General features: G+C 47.9%; 2 protein-coding genes across 4 annotated transcripts in view; one reads left to right on the top strand and one right to left on the bottom strand.

Moving 5' to 3' along the window:
- Positions 1–487: 487 nt before the first annotated feature.
- Positions 488–14,078, bottom strand: Knop1 (lysine rich nucleolar protein 1). Of its 3 annotated transcripts, XM_029480188.2 has the most exons (6): positions 13,919–13,967; positions 12,429–12,530; positions 10,660–11,591; positions 8,892–8,960; positions 6,759–6,836; positions 488–4,369 (listed from the first exon to the last, which is right to left on the bottom strand). In XM_029480188.2, the coding sequence occupies exons 3-6, from the start codon at positions 11,587–11,589 to the stop codon at positions 4,058–4,060; spliced, it is 1,389 nt and encodes a 462-aa protein (XP_029336048.1). In that variant the 5' UTR covers positions 11,590–11,591; positions 12,429–12,530; positions 13,919–13,967; the 3' UTR covers positions 488–4,057. The 3 variants fall into 3 exon arrangements, with proteins under 3 accessions (XP_029336048.1, XP_021022157.1, XP_029336049.1); XM_021166498.3 differs by lacking the exon at positions 12,429–12,530 and having other exon boundaries at positions 13,919–14,078; XM_029480189.2 differs by lacking the exon at positions 12,429–12,530 and having other exon boundaries at positions 11,140–11,591; positions 13,919–14,078.
- Positions 14,062–20,259, top strand: part of Iqck (IQ motif containing K) — a 116,289-nt gene continuing 110,091 nt past the window's right edge. The window contains exon 1 of the mRNA XM_021166501.3: positions 14,062–14,257. Coding sequence (XP_021022160.1) covers positions 14,071–14,257 — 187 coding nt within the window. The 5' untranslated portion in view covers positions 14,062–14,070. The remainder of the gene's footprint in view (positions 14,258–20,259) is intronic.

Below are 20,259 nucleotides of genomic sequence, written 5' to 3'. Positions count from 1 at the left end.
GAGAAACTGAGGTCTCATCTGAGACTCCTGATAGTCGCAGTAGCAATGTCCAGTAAGTAACCTATGGGGAATAGAGGTGTTCACCTGTAATCCCAGCACTTAAGAGAAAGAAGCAGAGGATGCCATTAGTTTAAGGTCAACCTGGGCTATGAAAATCAGCTGTTTCCAGCTGTTGGCTGATCACTTCTGACTTAGCAAGCACATCCAGATCCACACACTGCTGGGCACTCGGGCAGTGCTTCTGAGTGAGCTTATAACTGCCCTTGATTGCCGTGGGCTGCAGTTCACAGTCACTGGCCAGAAGCACTGACTGCTGAGTCATAACCTGGAACCTACTACTTCCTGTGAAAATACATCCAAGTTTGGCTCAGCTGTGTTTCAGGCTATACTGCCCTGGTGGCACATACTTCAAGTTGCAGCTACTTGGGAGGAGGAAGCAGGGTTGCTCAAAACTAGTCAGGGCAAAACATACACATTCAAAAAACTATTTGTGCTTTAGGCATGGATTTTATTTATCTGAAATACTATACATGACTAACCTCAGAAGTTATAAAGTCTCACACACACATACACACACAACTTGTGTCTTTACTAGTTTAAGAGCAGGGTTACAGCCAGGTGGTGGTGGCGCATGCCTTTAATCCCAGCACTTGGGAGGCAGAGGCAGGTGGATTTCTGAGTTTGAGACAATCCTGGTTTACAGAGGGAGTTCCAGGACAGCCAGAGCTATACAGAGAAACCCTGTCTCGAAAAACCAAAAAAAAAAAAAAAAAAAAAAAAGAGAGAGAGAGAGAGAAGAGCAGGGTTACTATTGTATATACATTTGGGGCCAACTGATGAGTACCCTCCAGCCCAAGGAATTGAATACAATTTCTTAAAACGAAAACCAAACCAAAAATGACCAGATGAGGCGAAAGATATGGCTCAGTTAATAGAATGCTTGCCTGGCAGACACAGGACCCCACATAAGACAGAGTGCCATGGTGCAGACCTGGAATGGCAGTAGTTAGGAGGTAGAGACAGGAGGATCAAGATCTGATCAAGGTCCCCAGTTACATGTTTGAAGCTAATCTGGGATATGAGTCCCAGTCTCAAAAACAAAAACCAGATGCTAAAAAAATGCTTTTCCTCCTGCTGTGAACAAACATGCCAGAACCCAGAATGCACGATGGTGTTGTTCAAATACTCCCAAATGGCCTTTATTTCACCAAACTGTTTCTACTAAAATTATTTTATATGTCACTTTCACTGTGATGCTAATGCTTTCAAAAATAACTGGCAAATTCATAAATAATCCTTTGTAAGTTACTCTCCTGCCTCAAGGCTGCCCAGGATAACAGCATAAGCAGCTTACACTGGCCTGGGGAATTCCCACTGCTTGTGTTAACCTTGGCTTAGCCTCACATTGGGCACACACACCATGGGGCTCCTGTATCAGTCTGCTGACCTGGGCAGAAGTGTTACTGACAGCCCAGTCTTTGAAGCCTGCCTCCACAAACAGCATCTACTTCTCCTGAGGACATGTGAAGAGACTTTTAGGAAATGAAAAACAGGATGCCTCATGTCCATCTATAAGTGCTTCCTGGTTCTTATCCCTTTAAAAATTACAAGTACAGTGACTTCCTGTGGTTTTACTGTCTGACTGCTGTTGGTCAGCACTCACTTGTTTCTCTGGGCTAGGTCAAGGTATCCCTATGTCTAAGTTCTTTTGTGGGTACTCTGGTGGAAAGAGATGCTGCATGGCTTCTGTAGGTTGCCTGTGATCTTGGCTTGTGACCTTTTCCTTCCCAAGTGTCTGTAGTGTCTTCCAAGTCTCTTCCACACTAATTCTTCTGCTACCTATCAGTTAGGGAATTGTGAAGAAAAGAACCTGTTCAGGTTATCAAGGATCTTATTTCAGATTTATCTGATAGCCAGTGGTGGCTGGAAGCCAGGCAGTAGTGATGCATACCTTTAATCCCAGCACTCCAGGAGGCAGACAGGTGAATCGCTGTGACTTTTAAGGCTAGCATGGTCTTCAGGGCTACACAAAGAAACCGTCTCAAAAAACCAATAATAATAATAATAATAATAGCAGCATGTGATTAGTGACTTTAATTTCCCTTCTGCTGGGTATATGTGTGTCCTGCCTACCATAACGCAAGTAGTACTAAGAGCAGGGACACCTGTATCTGAGAGCCTTTGGACACGTTAGTCTGGTTGTACGTGTAGCCTCAGGGCAGGGCCTCATGGGCCCAAGCAGATATTGCACAGAAATCAGCTCAAGAACAAAATCATGAGATTTTGGTGACTGTTGGACAAGGATATTGCTTGAGTGCCACCAAGCTGGTAAGAAATGCCTGAGAGAATCAGTCAAGTTCAAGGTTGTGTTAGATCACTGACCCCACCTCCAGTGCCTTGGAGATAGACTACAGACTTCAATTCTTACTTAGAGAAAGGTGGGCTAGTGGAGCACCTAAGTCAATGCTGAGGTACCAAGCTACAAAATCAAGTCCTTCAGCACTGAGGTATGTGTAGCAGCTAAGAAAAAGATCTGGCTCTCACTCTTTGATGACAGTTTCCAAGGCATATGTGACATAAAATAGAAAACCATCTACCACCCATAAGATTGCCATGTGCAAGTTTTTGATGAGCTAAGACACTTAGACTGGAATGTGACCTCTGGGGAACACAAACTATTGAAGTTATGCAGATTGTTCCCAGAGTTCACCAAGGCCGAGGGAGATTTGTCTGGAGTTGACTCAAATGCAGAATTCTGCCATTGAAGTGACTGGAAGTGGTCTTTTCTGAATCTTGAGGCTGAATTGATGAAAAGCCAAGTTCATTCCAGGAAAGTGGTGTAAACAGATCTTTGCCATATGGCCTATGCCCACAGGTCAGGAACAAGGTAGGGGGCACAGCAACACCCCTGCTGCCCATTTGGCAGTACTGCAACCTCACCCTCTCCCTGGCTGGCCTGAGGGGCATCTCCTTACCAAGGGGGCGGATACAGGAAAAACTACAGAGCTGAATGAAGTCATCAAAGGTTCCCTGAAGGACTGCCAGAAGTTTCTTTGGTTGTAGAGAAGGTTTTCTCCCATCTCTGGAATGCTGGGAATTGTCTCTCATCTTCTTAGCAGCATGAAGGCACCAACACTGATGATGGTGCTGGAAGGATGAATGAATGTCCTGGCTGAGTGCAGCATCAAACACCTCCATCCCCACCCAGTGTTTCTGCCTGTGAGAAATCAGGCCAAGACAGGAAAGTAACCTTCTCTGAACCTTGATACCAGACTGCCAAAAGCTGGTGGAAGAGAATATCATGTCACATGGGTCTCTGTATCAGGAGCTCCATGAAGATTGCTGTGATTTGGGAGGGAGGGGTGGGGTGGGAGGGTATGGTGCCTGCAGCAAAGTATCTTTTTCTCCATATGTTTGATTTCATCACACAAGTGTCCAAGGTCTTCTGTCTAGTGAACACAAACACAAAACATGCTGCTGAGAATCTGTCATGGGTCCATACGCAGGATGACCTACTGTCCAAAATGACTGGAGATCCAGCCAATACAGCAGCATCAAATCCAAGCACAGCAGTCAGATGGAAGGAGGAAGGCTGGAAAGAGGCCAGCTCAGAGGTGTACTGGCCAGGTCTGCCTGCTGCACCACACCTGCCTCCCGATAAGGGAGAAGGAAAACAAACTTGCAAGTCATGGCATATCACTTGCTTTCTGCACTGATAATTGAGTGACTCTGGGTGATGTACTCTTGATGGCACTTAAAGGAAGATAACCCTAGGCCATTTATTACTTTATCCCTGAACTTGCTAGAGATGAGGACAGCACCCATTCCATAATTAGTGTAACAATGCAAGGAAAACAATTTAGTCAGGACCCTCCATGTGCCAACAACTGCTAGCTACTATTAAAATACTGTCACCCGAAGGTGGAATGTTTAACATAGAAAATAGGAGGCTTTAGCAATTCCTATTGGTCCTCAATAACTGCGGGTGACTATTTCAAGCCAACTTGACGGATGCAACTGATCAAGAAATGCAGTTTGAAGAACAAGACAATAATATTTAATCTTGCAACTTGATAGACTTGGAGGCATTCCGGTCAATGTAGAAGACCTTTCGGGCCTCAGAGTTAAAGCCCAGGCCAGCCCCGTGGCTGTACTTCCAGCTCATGGCCCGGTCATAGTCCTGCTGCAGACTCTGCTGGAGCATTTCTGAGGACTTTTTGTCCAGGGCCATGTTGGACCTGATCGTCATGCTGGGAGGGCGGCTGAATGACGGGGACAGATGCTTAAAGCCACCCATAAGCTTCAGGAATTTTAGCTTCTGTTCTTCATTTTCAAAGCCAGCAGTATCCCACTGGCCAAACTGGGTTCCCTGTGTGGAAAGTAAAAGGCCGTCATTGCCCTTGAAGACCAAAGCTTCCCTCACTCTCAGCCAGGCAATGAACTGTCTCGTTCAATATGGCTACTCATTCCCACATTACAGGTGAGGAAATGAAGCCTAGAGCTTAATGGGGGTGATATATTCAGATGATTCCCAACTCAGGAATGACCAACCTGAGAGCCCATCATTGGCTTCTAACAAATATCACTGCACACCAAGCTAATCTGTGCTCTACCTTCTCCCAACACATGGTGATAGCAAGAACACTTCAAGATCTCTATTGGTTTTTCTGCTGCATGTGCTTGGCTGGCCACGAGCTTCCAGTGATCCTCCTATATAGCCTGTGTTGTATACTGATCCTCTGATTTTAAGCAGTTCATTCTGAGAGGGGAGCTTATTAAGACCCAGGAAGTAAACAACTCACTAAGTCTTAGGCAATCCTGAAACTTAGCAGGTTCAGAAGGCCCCTCCCTCCTCAAGGCTACATAAGCAGTAAGGACTGCATGTCTATTGAACTGCCTGCATGTAGAATGCTCCAGTGCTCTAGCCTTCACGAGCTGTCATCCATGCTAGGGTAGACTTTTGGTAATGCAGCTGCCTTTCAGTTATCCATGCTCTTCTAAGTAACCCATACTCCTGTAACCTCAATTAAGTAATTTGTTTATCAAGCTTTGGTGGTATCATTACTTTGGTCTGACATTGGCTCCCTATGTGGAATGAGTATATGTTTTGTAACGCCATATATCAGTGTCACACAACAGACTCTTACCACTTCATAGGAGTTCTGAGATCACAGACACTTGTGCTATGTGTCTGGCTTTCATGTGGCTTCTGGGAATTCCAATTCAGGACCTCATGATTTTTGTTGTTGTTGTTGTGTTTTTTTGTTGTTGTTTGTTTTTTTGAGACAGGGTTTCTCTGTGTAGCCCTGGCTATCCTGGAACTCACTTTGTAGACCAGGCTGGCCTCAAACTCAGAAATCCGCCTGCCTCTGCCTCCTGAGTGCTGGGATTGAAGGCTGCTGGGATTGAAGGCATGCACCACCACGCCCGGCAGGACCTCATGATTGAGTGGCAAGTGCTTTAAGCACCGAGCAAGCAACTTCTCTAACCCTTCTCCTCCTCTTCGTAGTACAGAGCAGCACATCATCACCCTTCCCTCATCCTCCATAAAGCCCCCCACAGCATGGCACTCACCAGCTAGGTACTCTTCTAGTCTAACAAGATAAAGGTCAGGAAGCAGAGATGCTCTATTTATCACCAGTGTACAAATCCTTCTTGCTAGAAATGTGAGAACTTTCCAAGACCCATTCCACCTCAGGTTTGTAAGACTGGCTCAGGTCCCCAAGACTGAGTGACCCTGAAGTTATGCAGCTTGGGATGAAGCCCCACCTGTGTGGCTGGTCAAGTCACAACCTCTCTCTCTAAGCCTCAAAGTCCTCTAGAGGATGGGCCAACATCTGTTAAACAGGATGCTAAAAACAGAGTACATAGACTGGCCTTCCCTCCACGTGTGTGTGGTCCTCCCCTTTCACTCTGAATTCACTCCAAGTCCATGGCCACACCTTCCACATATACCGTAAAATTTTCTTCCTCCTGGTCCCCTTCCTACCTATGCCCTGCAGTGGCTCCCCCAGGTCATCACCTAGTAGAAACTTCCCTGTGGTCCTGGACTGTAATGGTGTGACACATTAGCTTGCTCCTGCTACCCTGTCATCAGCCTGGCTTTTACAAGGGCTCAGTCTGAGTCCACTCCCACTTTTGGGTCCTGCATTTGCCACTGCCCTGTCTGCTAAGGACTAGTGCCACCATATTCAGGATCTTAAGCTAAGGTCACCTGTCCTGAGAAGCTTGACTTTTGATCATCTAGTACAGGACGCCACGCCAACACCCACCCTTCCAGGCACTACACAGAATCTGCTGAGGAGGGCCCTGTACACCTCCGCACACAGCACAGTGCAGCCCAGTAGATGCCAGCTGGCAACTGAGCTTATGAAGTTGACTGAGGCACAAAGAGGCAGTGCCACGGCCAGGCTGTAAAACTTAGGTGGCCAAGTCCATGGCCCTCATATTATCTCCTACCTTCTCAGATAGGGTCTGGATATTTCCCAAGGGTGCCTTAAGAGGTCTAGCCCCAAATCCCACTCCTCCTGCATGCTGTTAACAGCCTTCCGTGGGTACTTCCTGCAACTACAAAGACCCCCTTGAGATTAGCCTGCAGATCACCCCTTTGTCCACAACAGGACATGCAGCCTAGGGGGCACATCTCAGTGGCCAGCTCCTTAGCAGCCCTTTAGAAGGAGTGAAGCTGGCTCAGACCAATTTGTGCCTAGTCAGCTGGGCACCTTAGGTTCTGGATGTCAAGCCCACAACAAACCCACCGTCCACTTTTTGGGTTCTGAAGCCTCTGTCTTGCCCGACTCACGATCAATCTCTTCTTGCAAGGCCTTCCGTCTCACCTATGCAAGGACAAAATAAATGAGTAAATAAGCAACTAAATAAAATGAAGAGGCCGAGGAGACCCTGTTCTCTACTGATCTTACTGCTACGTAAAGGTGAGGTGGAAGAGCAAGAGCTTTACTCTGCTCCAGAGCAGAGGACATTCTGGTTAATAGTTGGTCCTCTGGCCTGAAACACTTGTCATGGGCACAATTTCTTGACAAGTGATTTTCCTGTAACATAAGATGATCCATCTTTACCAGAACATCCAGTAACAGTGATGTGTGGGAACTTGGCCAACTGAAACGCTGAGGCCCTCTCTTGTGCAGTGCATATTGTAGTCGCCTTCCCTGAGGACAGCTCTCCTTTCTAGAAACAAGCCAGACACAAGCTGGAATCCCAGCAATGCTGCTAAACAGGTTGTGCAGCCTTGCAAAACTCCCTTCCCCTTTCTGATCACTGGATCAGTTATCTGCAGAAACTGGAAAGCCTGACCTTGGGGAAGAAGCAGAGCGCAGGCGCGCGCTCTCCTGAGAGGCTAGCTCTGCTGGCACAGAGCAGCCCACAGAGCACTACAGACGCTTCCAGGGCTTTTGCTTCCTTCTCAAGAATTTAGGTCCAACTTTGCTTCCCCTTTACATGACGAGAACTTTGAAGTGAGGGTACCTTTCATACAATTCAAACCACACAATCTACAGCAGCTGCTGTAGCACAAAAAGCAGGCATGAGGGAAACAGGAGAGGTTCAACACAACAGATGCAGTGAGGACAGACTGCATGCTGCCTGCCTCCCGTCTCAGCCACAGATAGTGCAAGGAGCTAGCAGCACGCACGAGCAGCTCATTTATGACAGTGGGCAGGAGGGTTCTCAGACATGTTATCTTCCCATTTTACACATAACCACTTTCCAGTATTTATGGGGAAAATGGAAGTGGAGACTCAAGGCCATCCTTAAGCCTCAGAGACACTTAGTAGGCAGAGAGCAGCAAAGTCCAAGAGCTCTGCACAGTGTTGGGTAGCTGTGGCTGCTTAACATTTGGCTGTGTCCTAAGGGGCTAAGGAGACCCCAGCCAAGGGCTAGGCCCCAGGAGAGCTGGGGCCCCATGGCTGGCCCCTCTGCATGCTGTCCTGGGCCACTATGGCATTATTGACCTTGGCCTATTGAGCAGAGCACTCCTGGCCCTGCATGGAGATTAGGAGCCCTGAAGGCCAGTGGTCCGGGCCCACCCTGGACAGGCTCCAGCACACCACTCTCCCCTGGCCCTTCCCTTGGCCATATATGCATAGCCCTCCTCCAAGTGCAGTTCCCTCACACCCACAGCTCCACAGCAGGTCTGGCACACACCATCTCTTCTGGGTGGCCCTCCTCACGTCTAAACTTTACTCCATCTTCCTTTTCTCCTAAGGTGGAGATGAGGACCTAGGAGGCAGAGGACTGTGCAATCTATCACAGTGCTGCCTCAGTAGGCACCATGGGGACCAGGTGTTATCTATCTGGGTGCAGATATCCTTCCAACACACCCTCCTGCTTCTCTACAGCTGCCTGTAAAGAGCCATGCTGACTCATAGAGAAGGGTCAGCAGCCAGTGGAGCACAGACCAACCCCAGGCCCCCACAGCTCCTCAGTCCTGCCAGGCCCCGGGGTAAAGGAACCTAAAAACATCCCAGTTCTACAAAGTCCAGATCCCACATAGAGATATGCACATGACAGTTGATACTAGTCTATAAGCTCTCTTCAAGCTCCTGAACTGGTGGAGATACCCCGCGGGCATGGCTGAGCATTTTTGCCTGCTCTAGCTATAGGATCGAAGGTCCCCATTTTCCCAACATTTTTCAATAGGCTCCCTAAGAGGGCCTGTCAGGACCCTCAGAAAAAGTCACAGCGGCTTTGGGATCTCCTGGCCAGAGGGGCAGGTGGGCTGAGTTCACCTGCCCCTAGAGGGGTGCCATGGAATTGGACAAGACACCTTTGGAGACCCCAATCCCCCTGAGCCCCGAATTTGTGACCTGACGGGTGTGAGGGTATCTAGGGGGTGACAAGAAGTAAGGGAGGACACAGGACAGGCTGGGTCCTACCTGGTCTATGCAGGTCTCATCCATGTTGCCTTTTTTCACCAGTACCACCTCTAAGTCTGTGTCCGACTCCTGCAAAGAAGGCAAGGTGTTAGCTTAGGCAAGCCATCAATAGCCCTCACTCCAGCAGGCATGGCTACACTGGTTTGTCATGGAGATGGAGCCTGAGGCAACAAAGCCCTGCCCCCTATCCCTTTCAGCCAATGCGGGCACTAAACCAGATGACAGAGAGGAGGCGGCTCAGAGAGGGAAAGGGAAACCACCAGGTCACTCTGCAGCTCAGTGGCAGTGCTAATCTGAATCCAGGTCTCCTGACTCAATGGGTGGTGTACAACTGAGTAACCCTTGGCCTGCAGATGGCCTAGCAGGGTCTTAATCCCAACCGTATTTATCCAGGTCCTCAGAGTACCCTCTAACTGCAGGCGAGGGGCAATCAGTTCCTGGTCCATCATGAATGACAAAGCTTTTGCATTCTTTCCTTAGAAGCTGTGCTTGGCCCCCAAGGGGCGGGGCAGCTTTCCTTACCCCTCCTTACACTATTGCTCCTGGCCTGGCCTGTGTGCAAGCTGTTTGGTAGGTGTGAAGCAGAGGGGACACCTTTTCCCTGGTCTTCTGGGAGAAAGAGGTCCTAAAATTGAGTGGGCGCTAGCTTTAAACCTCCAGGTTCATCTTACCCTGCATTTTTTGTGTTTTGCATGCACACTGTGCACACAGGTGGAAACAAGTAGTGTCTTCCTCTATCCCTCTCTTCATTGCCTCAAGATGGGGCCTCTCAAAGGAATCTTGTCTGTCTGTCTGTCTGTCTCTCCCCACTAATACTGAAGTTAAAGGTACATACTGCCATGCAGAGCTTTTAAGGTGACCATTGGGGATTTGAACTCTGGTCCCAGCGCTTACAGAGCAAGCACTCTTTCCCACTGAATTATCTCCCTAGTCTGAGTTTCTGAATAAAAAGCAGCAGAGCTGGTGTGCCATGCCTGATTGACCTAAGTCTACCCAGGATCCACATCATGGAACAGAACAGTCTCCCTCAAATTGTCTTCTCGTTTTCACACTTGAGCTGTGGGTGGTGAGACAGAGCCTAAAGCATGAGGACAAAGCTGGGAGAGTGCCAGCAACCACAACCACCCTGCAGGCCGCAAGGGGGGGGGGTCACCCATGACCCCAACCCTGCCTGGGCAAGTAGACGCAGGCCAGCAACAACTTCCTGATGGCTCTGTATCTCACAGGCGCACCTCAGAAAATGCCCATCCTCACCTCGTGAGAGCCACAGGGCTTGGAGAAGCCAGGTCTTGCTCCCATTGCAGATGGTCATTTCTTGGGCTGCCGAGACACTGGCTTTGGGAAAGGACACTGACATCTCCTAACATACTCGGAGATCTATAGTGTTGCTAGGAGCAACACTATAGCCTATAGCTGACAGCTACTGGCTCCTGAGAGACAGCAAGTCACAAGACATTTACATAAAATGATCCCCATTTATGGATAGTGAAGGACACCTGCATTACTGGTGACACTACAGGAGCCTCTGGATCCAGTTTACTAAAAATCAGGTAATTCCTATCCTTTTCCAGTACATATTACTGCACACGCACGCACACACACGCACACACACACACACACACACACACACACACACACACACACACACGCACGCACACACGCACACGAGGATGCTGAGGTTATGTCAGCTAAATGCACAAGTGCCTGTGCTGACATGTATGCAGGCACCCATATGGCAACCTCACCCCCAAACTCCAATGAAACCTGCCTCTTTTTCCTCCTGCCAGGGGTCTTCCTTTACTCCGTTCTCTTTCCTCTTCTTCTTCTTCTTCCTTTTCACAGCCAGCCCTTCACCAACTGGCTGGTCCACTTTTTTCTTGGATTTTACTTTCTTCTTCCCAGGGGCCTTCGGGCTGTCTACTGGAACGAACTCCAAAGCTTCACTTTTGACTGACTTCTTACTCCCTTTCTTCAGGCTGTTCTCCATGGAGATCCTGGAGTTGACCAGGAGGATGTCTCCCTCCTGGTGGGTCTTCTTCTTCTTTTTCTTCATGTTGTGATCTCTCGGGCTCCCCTGCTTCCTTTTCTGCCCCAAGGCTGCCTGTTCCTCAGCCTCTGCCCCCTCTAAGCATGAGTGCAGAGCATCCCCAGCCTCATAGAGCCAAGCGTCCTGGGGGGGAAAGGCTTCCGTGTCAGGAACCTTTTTTTCCTTCCTTTGCTTTTTGGACTTCCTACTAGTTTTGCTTACCTCCTTGGCATGCTTGGGGTCTGGGGAGGTCTTCAGCCCTGAGCCTTGGGAGGCAGCCTTTGATAAGGACTTCCGCCTCTTCTTTTTCTTCTCTCTGATGAGGCCTTCTGCTGACTGCTCAAGGACCTGCCTTCTAGGGCTAGGTGACTTTTTCTGTCTTGCCCGTGTAGGCTCAGCCCCCAGGCACTCCTCCAAGTGAGTGCTACAGGACTTTTTTTTCTTCTTTCTCTTGCTCAGTGACATCTCGGGGATCTGCAGCTCATCCACATTGTTAGAAGGGGATGTGGCCCTTGGAGGAGAAGCATCTATAAAATAATCATTACTGTTTAAGACTGAGTATTGAGTCTCTGGTTCTGAGACATTTGCAACCACTCTCTTTTTCTTCTTCTTCTTTTTCTTCTTCTCTGGGAGTCGTGGGCCCAGGTCTGCTTTCTGGGTCTTGCTGACCATTACTGAGAAGAAAAACAGAAATAATGCAGTTTATCATTCTACCCAGTCCCAGCCTGTGGTCCGGGAGAAAGGGAAACAGCTCCCATTCCTTGGGAGCAGGAGGAAAGACAATTAAATGGCAGGAAGTGCAAATGCAGATGGCCTTACATTCAAATCCAAACTCCTCACTCAGTTTGACTCTGTCACCCCACCTCTCTGCACGGCAGTTTCCTTTTCTGGGAGGAAAGAACACATCCATCCTCAGAGGTGCCGGGAGAGCCCAGAGAAAAGGCGTTGAGCACTTGATTCCTTGTCCACCATCTCCCTGAAACCTCCAGACAAACCTAAATTCAACAGATATTTACCAAGCGCCTATTCAAGCCAGCACTGCAAGGCGCAGCTGTGATCAAGGCTTTAGCTGGCTTCCATGACTTTTTTTTTTTTAAACCAGATGAAGCAGAGAACTTCCAAGCAGTCTTCCACCAGATCCAATAAATGGCACAGTTAATAGTCAGCCCCTTCCTCTGGCTCATCTGTCGAGTGTTCCTGCTCTAGGTCTACAAAGGAATCCCCTGTTCCAACTCTTACCATCCCAAGCTACTTAAACAACGTGGCAGAGAGAGACAAGCCCCAGCCAGGACTCCAAACTCTTGGGTCAAAGAGAATCACTGGCACACCCTTCCTTGCTCTATACCCGTGGCCCCTCTGGACTCCAGTTTTATCATCCATATAAAGACTGAACCAGAAGGTACACAAGTTGGGCTATCTCAGTCTACAAGACAGTTGCAGGCACTGCCTTCAGTTTCAAAGTGACTGCTAGGAATTAACGTGTGGCAATAACACATGGAAACCTTCATTACCTGGCTTTCCTCGGGAAAAACAGAAGCACTTACGACAAGTGGCCGGGATTCAATACATGGCTTTCACTATGATCACCAGTATGCTTCTTGCTACTCTGTGGACTAGAGACAAAACATGGGAGGCTTCTAAGGAAATTAAAGAGTCCAGGAACTTCTCTATCCTGCACCTCTCCTGGACTTCAGCGCTAACATGGTCCACAAAGGATTCAGCTTGCTCTGGGCAGCTTCAAAGATCTAGGCCAGACTTGAGCCATATCAAGTCCACTCTCACCTTGCTTTAGGGGCACACAGGAGAGGCCTGGGCCCTCCCACATAAATCATTAATCAAGAAAATGCCCCCAGCCAGGCGTGGTGGCCCACACCTTTAATCCCAGCACTTGGGAGGCAGAGGCATGTGGATCTCTGAGTTCAAGGCCAGCCTGGTCTACAAAGTGAGTTCCAGGACAACCAGAGCCATACAGAGAAACCCTGTCTCGAAAAACCAAAAAGAAAAGAAAGAAATGTCCCCACAGACATGTATAAGCTTATACACCAATATTATGGAGGCATTTTTCTCAACTCCATAATATTGAACATGGTTTTGCAGTTTGACCAATAGGATAGTAGAGTCAACCCTTGAGGCAGAAGTGGAGGGTGACTGGGCAGCTGGATGAAACAGCTGCCTTGATATAACTCACTTAACATGTGTACTGTAGGGCTGAGGCAAGGAAGTCACTCTGGCCAACAGGGATGACATAAACAGGACTTCAGGGATGATAATTAACAAGAAAACATAACTGGGCCTCAAGACATACTGACTTTTAGAGGACATAGGAAGAGGACTCACAAAGGAGAGAAAGATACAAGTCCCGACAGGCCAGTGTCAAGTAAGACCATGATTCTACAGGATTAGGGGCAGTGATCACGAGAAATAACCCGGACAAAAATGTCCCAGGCGTCAGCTTAACCCACTTCTTTGTTTTGCCACTCAGCCAACATCAACATACTCTTTTCCATCCCTTTAACTGTACTTCACTCGCGAGAAGTGGAACCGAACCTACACTGCATCACCTGCAAACACAAGCTTTCTTCAAAAGTGCCTTGTTTTTGAGACAAAGTTTGACTACTTCGCTAGGGCTGATCTGCATCCCGCGTGCCGGGGTTATAGACGTGGGCCACTATGCCCAGTGTGAAGGCACTCTTAAATTCCCGCGGTAGCTGTGGATAGGGTTAGTGTGACCAATAAGCCTCACAGGCCTCGGAGACGATAACTCACTAGGTCTCAAAGTCAACAAGGTGCAAAACATGGACTCGAGCCAGAGGAGCGTATGCCCCTCCTCCAACCGCAGGCTGCTTGCTAGCCAGGATCATCCCCAATGCCTACTCCAAGGCGGGACGGCTTGGAGAGAAACCGAGGGCTGCAGGCGAGTTGGGGGTGACTTATCTTTGTTTTCCTCTCCCCCAGCATGCAGCCCCTTCCTCGGGGCCCCGCACAAACCACCCACACTCACCTGGTTCACTAGCAGTCCAAGTCTCCCCACGTGAGCAGCCGCGCAGCCGCGACCCGGAAGTCAGCTTCGACTTTCTGGCCCGCCCCCTCGAAATCCTTCTCCTTCCGGGTCGCGGCCTCCCGGTGCCCTGGGTTGCTGTAGAAACCGCGTCCATGGCGGCGCCGAGACTAGTATCCAGCCGCAGTGTGCTGCGTGAGGAGGCGGGCGGCTCCACGGACTCGCCGGTCACTATGCGCACGCCGGTGCCCGCAGTGTCGCCCGGGTCTCCCGAAGTGCTCGTGTCACCCCCGCAGGTCGCCGAGCCGCCCGGGAAGAGCCTATGGGACCAGATCTGCGAGGGTAGGCGCCCCGCCGCTGGCCGGGCCGGGCGGGACGCGGGCGGGACCCGCCGGGACGCGCGTTCCAAGCCTCTGTGCGCCAGGCGGGTGACGCGCGCGGGCGGACGAGCCGAGCCTTGGGCCCACACGCGGAGAAAGAGGCTGGCGTATGTCTTGGATTCCGGTGCGACCTCAGGCAACAGGCTCGCAGAAGGAAACCGGGTCAGAGAGTTGCGTGGTGTGAAGCTTCAGGGTAGAGACCCGGACCGCCCGCAGATCGTCCGAGGAAGCAGGGAATGAATGAACTCTGTAGACAGGCTCCGGTGATACTCAGGAAGTATTTTGGTGTGGACAAATAGATTTTGATCTCCACTTGCCCCCAAGCCTTTCTGAAGCCCCACAAGCAGGCTAGATCACTTGTTCCTTTGTAGCCCATGAACCTTAGTCATGGGGTCTTGTAATAGTTGTACAGCGGGCATAACAATGGTACCTATGTCGTGGTGTTAGGAGGTAGAACCACGTAGTCACAGATCCTAGGTTACAGGAAGAGCGTTAGTTTTCCTTCATTCCAAAGCCTCCAGATCTCAAAGTCAGAGACACAGATTCATTCATAATAAGTCCACTGTCTATCCCTTCTCCCTTTTCTCTCGTCTTTTTGGACTACAGACTGGCTTCCAGCTGAGACTCCTCCTGCCTCAGCCTTCCAGCTACTGAAAGATTTTCATTCTTGTGGCATTAGCTGTCCAATACAACACTAATAGAACGTTCAGTAATCTGTGCTGTTAAATGTGTTTGGGGTGTAATTTGGGACTGGCAGACTAGAAGAACCAAATTTCTTATTTTACTTAATTTTGATAAATTTAAATAGCAATATTTATGGGATAGTTCCAGGTCAGTACATGTTTAGTGAATGGAAACAGTGAATTTGCCAGTGTATAAAGGGGAAAGTGGTGACTTGGAAGAAGTGGCGAGTTCGGAGGAAGAAGAGTAGAGTGAGTCAGTCCTCCTAAACCACCAGGGCTTGCATTCCTCCTTCCCTGTAACCTTTGCTTTAGAGAAAAGGTTTCATCCTGATGTTCTTGTAAGTTCTACCCTTAGGGTCCTTACCTGAGGAACTATGTGCAGCAATATTTGGGTGTCAATATACTTGGGTGTCTTTCATCCAGAGGATTCCCTTTTCCAAGCCAATTGATCTTCATAGTACAGTTTATTGTATAGTTTGATACTTTTCTTATTGCTGTGAAAAATATCTGACAAAAGCAACTCAGAGACTTATTTGGGCTCACAGTGTGAGGATATAGTACATCGTCCCAGTGGGGGCTCCTGGCAGCCGGTCCCTTTTGCATCCACAACTAGGAAACAGAGAGAGGTGGATTCTGGGGCTCAACTCACTTCCTTCCTTTTATTCTGTCCAGGACCACTAGCCCACAGCAGGGTTGCTGCCCAGTCAAATTGGTAATATCACAAGTAGTACTGGGGAAGGTGCTCTTTGAGGGGGATAATTCCTACCTCACAGGGCTGTAGTGGGAACCAAGTGAGATAATGAGAAGATGCTCTGGACTTTGAAAGGCTCAATATATGGTCATAAATATTGATAAACTTTTTTTGTCTTCTCTTGTGGAATCAGTTTCTGTGGGGTGTGTTATGCCTGGATAAAAGCAAGGACAAAGGGTTTTAGTGCTCTCTGAAAAGCAAGGGAATTGATGTCACTTACAAAATAATAGCTGTTGAGCAATGGGGTAGAGATGACCTATTTTATACAAGGCCACCGTGACTTCAACCTAGATGACTGTCCTAGTTATTTTTCTGTTGCTGTGATAACACTGACCATAGGCAACTTGGGGAGGAAAGGGTTTATTTCAGTTTACAGGTTCTAGTCCATTGTTGAAGAACACCAAGACAGGAACTCAAAGCAGGAACCTGAAGCAGTGACCTCAGAAGAATACTAGTTACTGGCTGGCTCCCCTGGCTGTTACTAAGCCAGCTTTTCTTACATAACCCAGGGCCATCTTCCCAGTGCTTGTATTGCCCACATCAGTGAACAATCAAGAAAATGCTCACAGAGATGCCCACACAGGTCAGTAGGTTTGAAGCGGTCCACCAGTGGAGACTTCCTCAGATAAATCTGGTCTGTGTCAAGTTGACAGCTGAAGCTAACTGGAAGAATGAATAATCTAATTCTGACACATATAACATAGGCTTGTATAGTAAGCCTTTAGGGAGTATATTCAGCTTCTTAGAGAAAGAAAGCATGATGCTGGGTGTACTGTGTACATCTGTAATCCTAGCACTTGAGGGGCTGACACTAGAAGACCCAGAGTTTGAGGCCATCCTGGGCTATGTAGACTCTCTCCAAAGAGGCAAGAAAAAGGGCAGGGAGAAAAAGAACAAGTGTGTATGCTTTCTGGTAATCTTATCCCTGAAGTTAGTTATTACACTCTATTAGGAAAAATCCATTAAAAAATTGTTGTAGCCAGTAGCCCTGGCAGAAGCTCAATTTCATGAAAACAAGGTGTGGCATCCCTGAGTGTCCAGCTTACCTCCTTTCTCCTCCCTGGCTGCCATGTGTGTACCTGCCTGCCTATCCGATAACTTATTTATAAATGTTCTTCAGTGTCCTTCCTCATCATTCTAGCAACGACTAACGCCTTTGTATTCGCAACATTGTATCATTACCAATAAACTTCCTTCCAGTGCTTCTAATTAAATCGTAGAGTGGTTTGTGATGTTAATGGTTTTAAGCATTAGAGGCTCCTTGTTTCCTGTTTGAACACTGCTGTGATTACTGCTATCAGTATCCTCTTGCTGTCCTTGGCTCATCAATTAATCACTCTCCAGCTCAGCAGCCTTGGTGTTTTAGAAAGTAGGTCCTTCATCCAGCATTGGTCAGCTCTGAATGAGTTCTTCCTCTAACAGACCAGCTGAGCAAGCCAGGGAAAATGACACCAACCAGCTCTGGGCTCTGCTCATCAATCAGTGTTCATCAGCATCTTCTCCCACCTCCCATGTCTACTGGTCCAAGTTTTAGCCCAGATAAACGGTTCCTCCCACTTAGCACAGGACACATTTACTGAGAAGATGCCTGCAGTTGGGAGTGGACAAGAAATCCAACTTCTTTATACTAACACATGGTGCATATCTTTAACCTTAGCACTTGGAAAGGAGAGGCAGGTAATCTCTGAGTCTGAGGCCATCCTGGTCTACAGAATGAGTACCAAGCCAGCCAGGCCAACATAGACGCTGTCTGCAAACAAAACCCACCAACACTCACTTGATCCATAAACAAAGAAAGACACGTTCTATCACTCATGGCTTAATGCTCTCTCTGGGCTTTGGTGCCACTGTCTTGTTATTCTCAGGATCTCAGTCTATCACTTCCTCCTCTCCGTGTCGCCATCTTTCACATCTCTGCTAACTTATCTCTTCACACACCTTGATCTGTGATCACAGGAGACGGCCCCATTTTGAGTCCACTTTCCACTTTTCACTGTTCTAAGTCAGGCTTCTTGAAGAAACACACTACCTCTTTCACACCATTTCCATGCCCCCTGCCTTTCCAACCCAGAGCAGAGTAGCTTCCACCCTACTGCCCTAGGTAGTTGTTCTCCTGCCTCAGTAACAAGTATCTACTGATGCAGGAAACTTCCCTATTGGGTCATACATGACTCAGTGTTAAACACCAGTGCCTTACTTTCCATCTCAGGGAATGCCTTTGCCTTTTACTCAGATAACCCAATCAGTACAATAGTACAGTTTATCTTAACTGCCTCCATTGCCATGATCCCTAAAGATTCAGCACCCCTTTGATATATAAAATGATATCCATTCCTACCATGTTCCTGCATGACCTTTGCTTGGACCTTACTGGGACAATGAGGGAATGGAGAAAAGACACAGGTAGGACATTCTGGGCTTTCCACTGCAGAAACCTTAGCATCCAGAAGCTCAGCATGTTTATAAAGTTGAACAGGGAGGAGAGGTTCTTGCAGATAAATAAGGAGGCAAGGTCTATGGTTTAGAGCAGGTCAAGGAGAGGTTTAACTGATCTCAGTAGGAGCACTCCCTATAGGGGAACAGTCTTCAGGCTGTGGACATCTAGTGGAAGAATGGCGTGGATACTTTCTGCACACATTATCAATATCCACACAGACTAGAAGAAAAGGCTTTGTCATTTGCTCCATGGGTCTGAGGCTCTGGTGTTCTTGACCTGGCTGTGCCCAGGACAATAGCACATATTACTTCAGGACTCCACTCACTCTGGGCTTCCTCGGCTCTCAGCCCCAGTTGTTCTTAGACTAAGGTTCATTCCGTATACAGATAACATTAAATTCCCCTAATCAGTAAATCTGAGTTAAACTCTTTGGTAATTGAAAGATTATAAGGGGCTGGAGAGATGGCTCAGCTGTTAAGAGCACTGACTGCTTGCTCTTCTGAAGGTCCTGATTTTAAATCCCAGCAACCACATGGTGGCTCACAACCATCCGTAACGAGATCTGACTCCCTCTTCTGGTGTGTCTGAAGACAGCTACAGTGTACTTACATATAATAAATAAATAAATAAATAAATAAATAAATAAATAAATAAAAATGTGGGTAAGCAACCTAGTTGATTTAAAGAATTCATGAGCCCTGATGGTACACACCTGTAATCTGAGCACGTGCAAGGCAGACAGTCAGGGCTCTATGAGTTCAGGGTCAACCTGTCTGTAAAGTGAGTTCCAGGCCAGTCAGGCATACAGTGAGATCCTGTTCCAAAAACCATCACCATCATCAACAACATCAACAAGAACAAACAAACAACATAAGGTCTTTGCAATGCAAGGATAAGAAGCCTACGTTAGGTTGGGTTCCCCAGCTCCTATGATGGGGAGCTGGATACAGGAGGATCCCTGGAGCTCAATGTCCAGAAAACCTAGCACAATTAGTACATTCCAGGTTCAACAAAGATCCTGTCTCAGTAAATAAGAAACAACTGAGGAAGACACCTGACACTGACCTCTGAACTCCAAACACACATATATGCATGCATGCACATACATGTATACGCACAAACACTGTGTGTGTGTGTGTGTGTGTGTGTGTGTGTGTGTGTACCTATTGAGTCCCTAGTGCCTTTGGGAACTAGAGAGGGTGTCAGATCCCCTGGAACTAGAATTGCAGACAGTTGTGAGCTGCCATGTGGGTGCTGAGAACTGAACCCAGGGCCTCTGCAAAGAATAGGCAGTACTTTTAACCACAAAGCTGGATCTCCAGCCCCAAATTCACTTTCTTTGCATTACTTAAATTCTCTTGGTGGTGGTGCACACCTTTAATCCTAGCACGTGGGAAGCAGAGGCAGGCAGATTTCTGAGTTCAAGACCAGCCTGGTCTATAGAGTGAGTTCCAGGACAGCCAGGGCTATACAGAGAAACCCTATCTCGAAAAACAAAAACAAAAACAAAAACAAAAAATCTTTTGTGCTTTTCAGTGTACCAGCACCAGTCTGCAATCTACATTGATTGACCCACATGGTGAAACTGATGATTCTTTTTTTTTTTCTTTCTTTCTTTTTTTTCTTTTTTGAGACAGGGTTTCTCTGTATAGCCTTGGCTGTCCTGGAACTCACTCTGTAGACCAGGCTGGCCTCGAATTCAGAAATCCGCCTGCCTCTGCCTCCCGAGTGCTGGGATTAAAGGTGTGCGCCACCACTGCCTGGCGAAACTGATGATTCTTAAACGCAAATCAAAACAACCTTGAGATTCCACCTCACACCAGTCAGAATGGCTAAGATCAAAAATTCAGGACAGCTGGATGCTGGTGAGGATGTGGATAAAGAGGAACACTCCTCCATTGCTGGTGGGATTGCAAGCTTGTACAACCACTCTGGAAATCAGTCTGGCAGTTCCTCAGAAAATTGGACATTGTTCTACCGGAAGATCCAGCAATACCTCTCCTGGCATATAACCCAGAAGATGTTCCAACTGGTAATAAGGACACATGCTCCACTATGTTCATAGCAGCCTTATTTATTTATTTATTTTAAAA

Source organism: Mus caroli, unplaced genomic scaffold (genome assembly GCF_978045245.1).
Source record: "Mus caroli unplaced genomic scaffold, Mus_caroli_1 scaffold_8, whole genome shotgun sequence".
NCBI classification, from domain to species: Eukaryota; Metazoa; Chordata; class Mammalia; order Rodentia; family Muridae; genus Mus; species Mus caroli.
The sequence above is the reverse complement of the archived record's forward strand: the minus strand, read 5'-3'. Positions and strand labels throughout refer to the sequence as shown.